This window comes from Camelina sativa, chromosome 1 (genome assembly GCF_000633955.1).
Source record: "Camelina sativa cultivar DH55 chromosome 1, Cs, whole genome shotgun sequence".
Taxonomy (NCBI): Eukaryota; Viridiplantae; Streptophyta; class Magnoliopsida; order Brassicales; family Brassicaceae; genus Camelina; species Camelina sativa.
In genome coordinates this window covers 14603590-14616750 of record NC_025685.1, presented here as the reverse complement: position 1 = coordinate 14616750, position 13161 = coordinate 14603590, and the positions used below count along the sequence as shown (strand labels likewise).

At 37.1% G+C, this 13161-nt stretch overlaps 1 protein-coding gene across 5 annotated transcripts; it reads right to left on the bottom strand.

The window, feature by feature from the left end:
* LOC104790730 lies at positions 8550–12950 on the bottom strand. Of its 5 annotated transcripts, none has more exons than XM_010516529.2 (7): positions 12284–12949; positions 12122–12198; positions 10927–12004; positions 9711–10015; positions 9459–9627; positions 9206–9364; positions 8550–9070 (listed from the first exon to the last, which is right to left on the bottom strand). In XM_010516529.2, the coding sequence occupies exons 1-7, from the start codon at positions 12366–12368 to the stop codon at positions 8751–8753; spliced, it is 2193 nt and encodes a 730-aa protein (XP_010514831.1). In that variant the 5' UTR covers positions 12369–12949; the 3' UTR covers positions 8550–8750. The 5 variants fall into 5 exon arrangements, with proteins under 5 accessions (XP_010514831.1, XP_010514809.1, XP_010514815.1 ...); XM_010516537.2 differs by having other exon boundaries at positions 8896–9070; positions 9151–9364; XM_010516507.2 differs by having other exon boundaries at positions 8550–9364.

Here is a 13161-nt window from a genome sequence, read left to right as displayed (position 1 = left end):
ACGGTCTGATAAGAAACCATTGTTGCTATAACATCGTAGAACCTTGGGCCGCAATCCTTTGTGGTTTTGTGGCGTCTTGAACTCTGATCGGACTCGAGGTGCTGGCTAAAAAACATAGATACGTACGATGATCCACTGCTGGCTGCACAGCTACATGGCGGCTGCGATGGCACCTGAGGCAGCAATAGCATCAATGATACTTGTTAACAAGGTGTTCATGGCGTTTTTTGCTGGTACAGAACCAGTGCTTAGCATAGCCTAGCTGCATGGTAAAGACGATGTGGGCGAGAAAATAAGATAGGAGGTGTCAACATTCAACATCAAAAGTTGTGAAAGAAAAATTTCTGGAGATAGTAGAGATGTGAGAACAGAGGAGGGATGCGGCAGCCATGGCAGGTGCCGAAGTATTCAGGTTAGAGGTCTATGTGTCAGTGGTAAAAGACAGGGCGTTGGCTAGATCAGATCACCAATCGAGCAGGCGGTGGTCATAGCACACAATAGATAAGAAATATTAATGTGTTTGTGAAATGAGTCTAAATTAGGTAATATATATATAGTGATACTTGACGGAATCGAAATATTTATAAAGTGGCTTTTGCCCAACATATGCTGAGCATATAATGTGGCTTTATAACAAAAACAAATACAAAATACTCTTGAGATAAAATAATTCGTGATTATCAACAAAAAATTATAATTATTTCTATTTTCTTAAAATGATCCACACAATCATACGTTGTCAGTTAAACACGTCAGTAAGGTTCTGTTTTAGCGGTTTACGAGCCATGAGTACTATTAGTCCTAGTCCTATCCGAGGAGATGCTTTATCTTTTACTAGTATTAGGCTATTAGCATGTGCTTTGCACAGGAAAAAACAACATCAATAATATGTTTGTTTATGTATAATCCATGCACCTACTACACCCTACCAATATCACAAAATACTGTTTATTTAGTTTTATTTTATCGAAATATATTGGTTGAATGTATTCAAAATTGTTCTGTACTCTAAAAGAAACAATCCCTAATTTAACCAAAATTGTGATATATTATTGTCAAAATTGAGGAAACTTTCATTGCACTTTATACACAGCCAAAGATTTTCCATAAATACAGAGAAAGAAAGAAAAAGAATAGATGAGAAAGAATGAAGCCACTTTTTGAACAAAAGAAAGAGAAAGAATGAAGCCACTATATTCGCCAGCTTTAAAACAATAATAATGGTAGAAAAATGTTTTGTATCAAAACTCTTAAAAAATTTGAGCATATTAGATGGTTTCACATTTGATTTTTTTCGCACGCTAGGCCGTGGAAGAAATGCCACCCATTTCTCAGATTGCTTTTTATTCTTCTTCTTTTGAATTGGAAGCCCCAAAACATTTGTTGTTGCGTTGCTTCACTATATAATATTCTCGCAAACTCTTGTGGTCAATTTGTCGAGCAGCTGGTTGTAAGAAATAATTATTCATCACATGTACGTACGTGGTCTAATAGTTAGTAGGTTATTTAATTGGGTTTGTTATATTTTGTTTTAATAATTATTTGGTAATCAAAAATGATAAGTGTTAAGTTGTATGACATGCTTATGCTTATAAAAACAAGTGTTAAGCGACATGTCATTTTATGTTTATAAAAGGATAAGTATAAAGTTGCATGTTGTGTTTGAACCAATGCTAGACACTTGTCCTCATCCTTATCACCAATATCTTTATTTCCACTATGATGAATGGTTGAGATTAAATTAGAATACAAAACCTTTATGAGAAGGTCCTCTTCCCTCCTATAAATAGTTTGGTTTGCTTCATCACAAATCATCACAAGAACAAAACAACACCTAAAGAAAGAGTTTATAGGAAAGGGGAGAAAAATCTTATTTTCCACCTAAAGATCATCTACTAGTTCTTTTCAAGTCTTCAAGCCATTAAAAAAGAAAGCTTCAAGAAACTATTCATAGGAGCATCATTTCTACAATCAGTGGAGATATTATTTTAATCCTCTTTATGATTCTATTAAGTGATTAATATAGATATTTAAGATCTTGGGGTTCATGTTAAAGTATGTTTAACATGTGGTATCAAAGCTTATGGTTATGAACATCTAATATATCTATTAAAAATAATAGATTTATAGTTTAAGTTATGATGTTTGTACACTTGAATTTTTATTTGATTTAAGCTTCAGGTTACAATCTTTGTTCAAATTAAAAAAAAATATAATAAGTGATAAAATATTTGTTTCTCTTAATGTGCATAATTAAGAAATTGATATCATCATAATGGTTTTATCTTATAATGATGTACACATAGAAAACCAGAATATTTAAATTTTGATATGTTTATGTATTAATTAGCTACCCACAGGTAGGCTATTGACATAAAACATGATCAATAATTTATTAAAATGTTTGTATGTGAGTTAATTAAGTATATTCACAAATAACTTAATTAATCTGATACATCATTCGAGAAAAGTCTCTGAAAGGCAAAAGCTATGACCTTAGGATATATTATAATGACTACCCACATGAGCAGTATAATTTGAAGTCATACGCATTCAATAATTTTGTTAATGTGTTGTTTAAATTTTGAACCTCACTTAAAGCATCATTTCCTGCTAGTTTGCCATCTATGATCTCTATTGTTCCGATCCTCACTGGAACCAACTTCTCAGAATGGAAAGAGATAGTTAAGTTGACATTAGGAGTACTAGATATGGATTTGGCACTTCGTGAAGAAGAGCCAGATCCCTTAACTATAACTAGTATTGAGGAAGAAAATGCTCTCCATAAAGCTTGAGAGAAAGCGAACAGATTAAGCATGATGTTTTTAAAAATGACCATAGCTAGCAATATTAAAACTTCCCTTCCAGATGCAGATAACACTAAAACTTATCTAGCAGCTATACAAGAACGATTTAAGACTGTAGACAAATCCCTTACAGGGAAACTTATGGCAGATCTTACAACCATTAAGTATGGTGGGACAAGGTCTATGCATGAACATTGCATTGAAATGACCAACATTGCGGCTAAACTAAAGAATTTAGGAATGAGTGTGGACGATTCATTTCTTGTCCAATTTATCCTAAATTCACTACCTCCTCAGTATGGACTATGGACTATTTCAGATCAAATATAATGCAATTCATGAAAGGTGGACATCTAATGAATTGGCTAATAAACTAGTCCAAGAAGAGGCTAGACTTGGTCGTGAAGGCATTAAAGTTTCCCATTATGTTCAAGGAGCTGGACCTAAAGTTGGGAAAAGGCGTAAAAAGATCCATCAAAGAGCACTACCTAAAATGAATGAATCCGATCAAGTTAATCCGAAGAAAAAGGCAAAGAAAGATTACAGGGGCAAATTTTGTGAAAATGTTGGACACTTTTAGAAAGATTGCGCTAAAAGAAGAGAATGGTTCGAAAAGAAAGTTAATCCTATGGGTTCTGTAAGCTTTTTCGAATCTAATCTTACTCATGTTTCTTCCAAAACTTGGTGGATTGATAGCGGTGCTAATGTACATGTAATGAATTTCGTATAGGGATTCCTTACGATCTAGACCATAAAGTCAAGTGAAAGCTACTTACTAATGGGAAATGGAGACAAGGCGCCAGTCAAAGCTATTGGCACCTATCGTCTCATTTTAGATGGTGGATTTTGGGTAGATTTATATCAAACTCTTTATGTTCAATCTATTTTCCGTAATTTAGTATTTGTAAGCAAACTTGATTTGGCTGGTTTTAAATCTACTCAAGGAGATGGTTGTTTTAATATATTTCTGAACTCTAAACCAATTGGTTTTGGAATATTAGTTGATGTCTTTATATGTTAAAACTGGCTGATCAACCTTATGAGACACATCTCTCCTTGTATTCTGAAAGTAGACTTAAAAATAAAACATATACTAATGACTCATACTTCTTGTGGCATAAAAGAATAGGACATATTTCTTATGAATGAATTAAAAGATTGGTAAAAGATGGAGTCATTCCGAATCTTGATTTTACCAATAAGAAAATGTGTATAGATTGCATTAAAGGTAAGCAAACTAAACACAATAAGAAAAGAGTCACAAGAAGTACATAGCTTCTTAAAATCATACATACAAATATTTGTGGACCATTTGATGTTCCAACTTTTGGAGGTGAGTAATACTTCATCACTTTTATCGATGATTATTCACGTTATTGTTATCTTTATCTATTGTATGAAAAATCTCAATTTATGGATGTTGTACAAGCATCCATTAATGAAGTTGAGAGGCAATTAGATAGACATGTGAAAATCATAAGGTCAGCCGCCACCACCACCAAGGTTCTTCTGTGCCTGCGTTAGAGCATTCGGCTTCTTACAGCTTATTTGTTTCTTCAACCCTAGCTTCCCTTGTATAGTGAAACCCTAGAGCTTATGTCGTTTTACTCCTGCAGGCCATACAACTCGGATCATGTATGGGCTACACATCAATATAGGCCCAGTTCATGGTTCAGACCAAATAAGTCCATATGAAGCAAACATTTACAACAAACTCCACCTTTTGCTTCATTTGGTCCAATTCACAAAATCCCCTTTGTGTTGATTCTTTCATGAGAAGAAAAACAAATCTTGTCTTCTTCTATAGAACCTGCAACTTTCAATGATCCCTATCTTCGTCCACCTTAGGAATTTTCAACTCCATCTTTAGAAAATTCAAGAGATTCGCGACTCTCCCTCAAGCTTCCTTCTCCTGATGACTGTAATCCCACTTGTAGACGAACTCTGACCACATAATCCAACATCTGAAGAAACCCTTACAAACTTGATTCATTGATAATCAATACAGAACACAACCAACATTGACTGTTCTTTTGTGTTCTTCAATGTCATCCTCTGACATTGCTCTGAAATTCCCAGAACCTATCGAATCCTTAGATTGTCTCATGATTGTCCCTATGTTTGAACTTTCTGAAATTTCAGTCTGCAAAGCCATACAGCTTCTCCCTTGTTCTTGACAGCTTCTCTAAATAGCTTACGATGCTCTTCAGCTGTACAAACAAGTTCGTGTAATTCCTTACACAAATCATCTTCTTCAACCTTGTTTCTCCTGATCTTAGAAACACTTATGAAGACCTTTACTTGATTCTCATTGTTTCTCACAACAGCTCCACCTAGAACCAGAACTTCTGATTCACCCATAGGTAACACCTGAATTTCTTGTGAAATTTTGGTCTTGAAACCTTTAGAATAGTAAAGCCTGAGATATCAACCTCTTTGAACACGATTACAACAATCACACAACCTCTTCCATGGTTTCTGAGGAACGCCATAAACCTGTTATTATGATTGTATATCATATGTATCCGTCTGCAACCTGATTCACTTGGCCGACCTTTGATTCCTCTCATGTGCACCGAGCTTGAACCAAAATTCCTTGAATCCCATGAAGAACACATGAATCATACATGCTTCAATCCTGAAACAATCCCTGATTCATCATGTAAACAATCTCAACTCAATGCATTAGTCCTGAGATTGAGTTTACATCCTATCTTTTTAATCAACTGACTCTTGAACCCAGCTTGTACGATCTGACAGTACAAACTCATGTTCAACCTCATGTTAAAACGGATGTCCAACCAGCAGCTTCTGAACCTCTGCTAGTTTTCCTGTAACAGCCTTTAGTGCTTCAATCTAGAATCCCTGAAGCCACATCTGCTGTAACATAACCCTGCAATAGTTCTTTAAAATTGTAGATCTTACCAAGAAGAAACTTGGTACCAACATCATACCTTTTCTCACCATCCATCAATACCACCTTGACGTGTCTTCACCATTGATGAACCCTCACTTAACCTCCATGTAAATGGCCTTCCTGAGAAACTTAATGATGTTGCTAGACCACTAGTTTTCTACTAATCTTGTCTATTATAACATGCATCTTTAACCAACAGAGATCTACTTGAATCCTCCCCTTATACTCACATGCTTCCTTATTAAGTGTCAATAAAAACACTTAAACTTCCTGCAAGTGAAAATCTTCAGAAGATTCATCCACCTGATCATCTCTGCAAACAGGCAAACCAAAACTTTACAGATTCTGATTCCCTTCTCAATGGAAAACCTAACCCCAGTCACCTTGTGCTAGCCTTGTAGATTCTTGCACTTACTTGCAAACTCTTCTACAACGTCAACAAAAGTCTTCTAGAGATTTTAAGTCACCTTGTAGAGCAAACTCCACCTTGACGAAGAAAATCTCACTGACTGCAACTTCGACTCTGGGTACTCTTCTCCACTCCCATTCACTGTAAACCTACCCAGATTGTAGTCTTTTCAAATCTCTGACAACCTGATCCATTCATGAGACTTAACTATTCACCCAACACCTCTCAAATCTGACCACTTCAACACAAATTGCCTGGTACATCTTCATACTCATCTGGATTTTGGACATAACATGTTGACCTAACAACCCTCTTACACACATATTCACCTTAAGGCGTCAATTAATAAATATATGACTCATGTAGTTGTACCTTCAACCAATTCCTGAACACCACCACACAAACGTTCAACAACCAGACCAATCAAGATACCATCTTGACTTTCCAATAGTTGAAGACGTCTACATCCTTGTGTTCTCCCAATGTCTAGATTCCTTATACTAAAGCAGCTTTGAGTATTCAGAAGCTTCAAAACAGAACATCACATGTACCTTGTGACCGCAGCAGAAATTGAGCTCATGTTTTGATAAGTTTGAGCCTTTTGGATGATCCTTTGATTCACCTTTAACAGCCATGAACCAGAATCAAACACTGCATATAACTCTACCTTAAATTAACCCCATAATTGATTTAACCTTCGATCAAGAACACCTTCAAGATCATGAGTCTTCTGCAATAGTCTCTAGATCTTTCTTGTATGTGTACAGCGTCATACCTGATCTATGAAATCTTGAGCCTGAGCTCTGAATCGCAGACCGCAATTCACCTCTGTAGTGAACCGCATACTGCGACTCTGCCCCTACTCCTCGTCTACTTCACAGATCAGTTTGCATAACATAAACATAACACAGAAATTTAACGAGTTCCCCTCATGTAGAGGGTACATCTCGTGTGGGAACCTTCTCCCACAAACATCCACTATCAATCAACTAAGGTTTACACACAGTGTTTCATATACAAGCTTAGAGAACTACTAACTACAAAGAAACTTGAAGAAGAAAACACATAATAGCTCTAGTTTTTCTTCTTCCCCTTTCTTTGTCTCTAATTCAGCTATCCCCTCCATATATAACCCTAAAACACCTCCAGAACCCCAAAGAAGCAGCTCAACCTTCGTCTCTCATCAGAGTGTCCTGAAGACACCTTAAACCTAGACAAGGTTATGTCCGGCTCTCAGCCCTTTGACCCCAGCCGAGCTTCTACTCCTTTATCACGGTTCTATGCACAGCTTCAAGCTCCATGTACGACGCTCTGCGCATGCTCTCTGCACTGCACCCTGCATCTTTGCATCTGCCCTGCAGAGCGGTGTGCCCTACAACCGTCACCAAGGTACCACCAGCTTCTTCTGTGCCTGCGTTATCGCATTCGGCTTCTTACAGCTTATCTGTTTCTTCAACCCTAACTTCCCTTATATAGTAAAACTCTATAGCTTATGTCGGTTTATTCCTGCAAGCCACACAAACCGAATCCTGTATAGGCTACACATCAATATAGACCTAGTTTATGGTTTAGACCAAATAAGCCCATATGAAGCAAACATTTACAACACCTACGTACATACGTGTATGTATACTTCTGTAACCTTGCAACCTTAATATATGAAGAGCTTACCTTGACATAACGCTGTATTATATATATTAAGAATGTTGGGTGAATTGTTGGTAATCGAAGTGGCTCCCACCAAGGGTCAGAACCCTTAATTAATCTCTAGCTAGAGTATTGCTTAAGCATATTGGTTTAGTACCAGTCCTTCTCAACTTTTGTTGCAGAAATTGTGAAGTTGCATTTTTATATAAGGGTTACTCTTTTTTCTCTAGATAGAGTAAGCCTAACACACGATTCAAAGACCATGTCATGGTCTTTTATTTTCTTCTTCTTTTAATTTCAAGTTTTACAAATACTGTAAGTATGGTGATGCTCTGTCCCTAGTTTTGTAGTAGCAGAAATTTAAATTAAGAATGATTTTTTTTTTTTTTTAAAAAAGAGAGGTAATTAGGACTACCTCAATTCGGCTATCACCAAGAAGCATGATTTTCTCTGTGATAGACTTCCCCTACAAGAAATAAATTACTTCACTTCAGGGAGCGTCCGGTAAAGCTCGAAACATTCATATTTTCCACCCCCGTCGCATCCGATGGAGGTGGAGAGAAGGTCTGGCTTTTTTTGCCTACTCCATTCGGGGGTACCAATAGTGAGACTCCAATATCATGCTGAGTCACCACCACTTTGCTGGTCGAGCATTGGTGACCTAGTGTCTATTTAATTACTACTTAATGTTATAAACACACGAATGTTTAAATATGTTGCAATCTCTATTAAAATTTAGAAACTCTTTTTAGTATTAGTAAAATAGTAATTTATGTAGCAATCAGAAGAACTTAGCTTCCTTGTACTGCAGGAAAACATTTACAGTTATCATGGAAACTCACTTCTTCAAGAAAAAAAAAACACTCCATAAAAAAAATCCCTATTTACAAAAAGAACACACCAAAATTAAACCATTCATATTCACCAAACCAAACCAATCAGATATGTTTAACTCTTATCTTATAAGTTCTTAGCTTCTTTGCCTTTTTAGATCTTTAACAAGTTCCTCAACAAGATCAGCCATGATCATACCTTCAACTTCTCTCCCCAATACATTAACTTCTTCACCAATCAAACCACTCCATGGAAACCTATCCATGTCCCAACCAATGATCCCATCCAATGAACAAAAAGGTTTCTCTGGCTGAGAATATAAATACTCGGACATGATCCTCCATGTTGATTCCAACAGGTATTTACCTCGTATAGTCGTCGATTCAGACACAGACGAACTCATAAGTTTTCTCTTGAACCCTGACTTTGTCAATGGTCCGAGCACCACCGTGAGCACTTCATTCAGAAGATCAAACAATATGTTATGATTTTCTTCACTTTTCTTAAGATTCTCTTTAGTTTCTTCAAGAACAGACCTTTTTATAAGCTTTGCTAATGGATCCCATCTAGACAATGATATATCTGATGTACCTTCATATAAACCAGAAGCCACAAGAAGATCTCTCACAAATGCTTTGTCTGGATTTCCTAAATCAACTATGGTCTCATCAATCTCTTGAATCGGTTCTTCATCCACTGGTGTACGCACTTGTACATCGGATTCAAGCTCATTTATCTGTCTTCTTAGTTCTGAATCAGCATAAACAGAGAATGAGAAACAATTCAAGATCGTGTGTGAACCATTTCAAGAAAATGGTAAAAACTTTGTTTATAGTTTTCTTACCAGTTAGATTGGAACTGATGTCTCTGAAGACTTGAGGCATACCGTTCTCATCCGATACAGTCACGTCAGGTGTTGAAACTTGGCTGAGATAATCTACATTTCTCCAGAACTCGTCTGGTGTACTGCTGCAGACTGATGCAGGACTTGGAGGCACTTCTGTTGAATTCTCCTGAGAGAGACACAACTTGTCTTAATTTAGATTATAAAGGACCAAGAAAATTGAACAGAGGAGAGAGTTAAGAAAGTTCTTACATTTCGATCGTAAAAGTTGTTAAACTTGGATCCTGTCACGAAATCTTTGATCGATTCATCCTCAAAACTGTTTGATTCGATCATTGAACGTATCTTCTTACCAAAGATTCTTCCTCTAAGAGTTGATCTAAAGCTTGAAACTTTTTTCCTGAGATTGAATCTTTCTTTCCTCCTGATTGGATCCACAACAACTTGTTCTGTTTCTGTTTCTGTTTCTGTCTCTTCTCGCTCTGTTATTGTAGCCTCGTGCTTTCTCATGATCTGAGCGCCTGTCAAAACATGCCGGTCCTCTAACAGAAGCTTACCAAACGACANTTCTTAAGATTCTCTTTAGTTTCTTCAAGAACAGACCTTTTTATAAGCTTTGCTAATGGATCCCATCTAGACAATGATATATCTGATGTACCTTCATATAAACCAGAAGCCACAAGAAGATCTCTCACAAATGCTTTGTCTGGATTTCCTAAATCAACTATGGTCTCATCAATCTCTTGAATCGGTTCTTCATCCACTGGTGTACGCACTTGTACATCGGATTCAAGCTCATTTATCTGTCTTCTTAGTTCTGAATCAGCATAAACAGAGAATGAGAAACAATTCAAGATCGTGTGTGAACCATTTCAAGAAAATGGTAAAAACTTTGTTTATAGTTTTCTTACCAGTTAGATTGGAACTGATGTCTCTGAAGACTTGAGGCATACCGTTCTCATCCGATACAGTCACGTCAGGTGTTGAAACTTGGCTGAGATAATCTACATTTCTCCAGAACTCGTCTGGTGTACTGCTGCAGACTGATGCAGGACTTGGAGGCACTTCTGTTGAATTCTCCTGAGAGAGACACAACTTGTCTTAATTTAGATTATAAAGGACCAAGAAAATTGAACAGAGGAGAGAGTTAAGAAAGTTCTTACATTTCGATCGTAAAAGTTGTTAAACTTGGATCCTGTCACGAAATCTTTGATCGATTCATCCTCAAAACTGTTTGATTCGATCATTGAACGTATCTTCTTACCAAAGATTCTTCCTCTAAGAGTTGATCTAAAGCTTGAAACTTTTTTCCTGAGATTGAATCTTTCTTTCCTCCTGATTGGATCCACAACAACTTGTTCTGTTTCTGTTTCTGTTTCTGTCTCTTCTCGCTCTGTTATTGTAGCCTCGTGCTTTCTCATGATCTGAGCGCCTGTCAAAACATGCCGGTCCTCTAACAGAAGCTTACCAAACGACATCCCTGAGACTGGAGCAGATAGTGATCTTTTGAGATTTCTTGGTGATGAAGACTCTTTCTTAGGAACATCTCTGTTAACTCTCAAGTCTTCCATATTGATTTCCTCAATTTGTTTCGCTGCGTCCGACACGGTAGGTCGCAAACGGCTACTACATTTGATCATAGAATCATCAGAAGGACTCATCTCTTTTCTCAAAACATTCTTCAATCTCTCTGCCAAGAGTTTTCTAGTATCTCTACTTATAAACTCAGTAGGAGAGTCTGGTGCATTGCACTGAACCTCACTAGTACCGTATGGTCTCATCGGTTCAGACCTCGGAGAAGGTCTTTCGCTAAAAGGAGTCTCGATCCCGCTTCCTCTCACCGATGAACTTCTCTTGAGAGCTGCTTTGCCTTGAAGCTCACCTTTTAACCTCTCTTTAACTTCCTCAAGAAACTCTTCTATGCTGCTTCCTCTGCTTCCTTCCATGGTCGTCCCTGAAGAAGTAGTCAACGAATCTTCGTAATCATACGCTCTCTGAAGACCAGGTCTCAGAACCACAATCCTAGTTGGAGCAGTTCTATCCGATATCAAGTTAAAGTCCCGACCGAAGCTCCTAGTTCTAGTGAAAAGCCTCTCTTTATCATCCCGAGCCACCACGCATCCGGAATCAACGATTCTTGAACAATCTTGAAACCTTTTATCAGCTTGCCAAGCTTCAAACTCTCTTCTGAATCTTTGAAGCTCCTCTTCTTGAGGATGTTCACGACGCATTGGTGTCTCCATCACATCTAACGCAGTCACCGTCGAGGAAGACAACCTCCCTTTTCTACTTTTTCTTCCTCCTTTGTCGTTATCAAACCGATGATCCGGTTTACTCTGACGAGGATAGATCCAAGGGGATGCCTTAGCAGCAGAATCCAAAGGAAGTGCATCCATTCCCATCAGTTTAGCTACAAGACTAGGCGTGTTGTGTTTATCGTTAGAATGTTTTTTCGAAAGCTCATCGATGATCTTCTTCTTCATTGATTCCTCAATCGGGTAACAACTTCTCTCGTACCATTCCTCTTCCTCAAATTTATCATTCTGCTTTTGTTACCAAAAGAAATAAAAGTCAAAAACATTAAATCATTTTACCAAAAAAAAAAAAAATGTTTTCAATTTCAGATATATAAAAAAAAAAGTTGAGTTCGTTATTTAATTTACCGGTTTATCTTTCTCGTTATGGTAAGTCTGAAAGTTATCGACTTGTAGCTCGAAACTATTCCTCGGAGCTTCCAGATCTGCAGAACACAACAATAACGATTGATTCAATACTAATGATCAAAGATTTGTTTTTTTTTATTCAATTAAGTGAAATTGTTTAACCTTCGTCGCGGCTTTTGTGATGAGAGAAAACTTTCCGGGAGAAACTGTTGTTGTGGAAATCGAAGAGATGCAGTAATCCTCCCATTTTCTCCGGCGATTTTGGATCTTTCAAACAGAGATCTGATGAATCATGAGACGAAAAATCCCGACAAGAGAGAGTGAAGCTCGGGAAACTAAAACGTCTTTAAAGAGAGAAACTTTATTAAAGACAGAACAGAACAGAAACAGAAACAGAGTATAAGAGAGACAGAGTCTGAAACAAGGAACAGAACAGAATCAGGTTTTAGTTTTACGCAACGTATCGATCGAGAGAGAGAGAGAGAGATGGGGAAAATATTTTTAAATATATATATATATATCAGAAAAACTGAATTGTGTCTTCTCGTGAATCAATGAAGCCTCGAAAAATGGAGATTGTGAAAGGATGATAGAAGAAGAAGAAGAAATATGGGGAGGGGAACAGAGGAGAGAGGAGAGTCGTTTTCAGACAGAGAGAGAGAGAGAAGACTAATGGTAAGTAGAAGAAGAAGAAGAAGGAGGAAACTGACGAAACAGCGAGACGAAACACATCTCATCCAAAGTACGGAACTCTGGTCGCTTTCTCACTTTTGAAGAGAGAGAGAGAGAGAGAGAGAGAGAGAGAGAGAATATAAAAACGGAATTTCGGAGAGAAGAAACGTGGAGATTGGGAAGATAAAACAGAGTATTCTCTCTTCTCCGGTACGTACGTGGTTCCTCTGAGCCGCACCAAAAATTTCACTAATTATTAATTCTTATTATTATGATGTTCCAGATTCATTATTGTTGATTTTCATTATTATTAGTTGAGTTTTTTTTTTCATTCCTGTTAACCGTTATCATTATTCTCATTTTTTATT

What these genes read in the sequence shown, in the direction of transcription:
- LOC104790730 (XM_010516507.2), bottom strand. Translation starts at nt 12,368, where the DNA reads ATGGGAGGATTACTGCATCTCTTCGATTTCCACAACAACAGTTTCTCC. An exon ending in ATAACGAGAAAGATAAACCG is followed by an intron (nt 12,005 to 12,121) that starts GTAAATTAAATA and finishes TGGTAACAAAAG; the next exon opens with CAGAATGATAAATTTGAGGA. An exon ending in CATCAGTTCCAATCTAACTG is followed by an intron (nt 9,365 to 9,458) that starts GTAAGAAAACTA and finishes ATGCTGATTCAG; the next exon opens with AACTAAGAAGACAGATAAAT.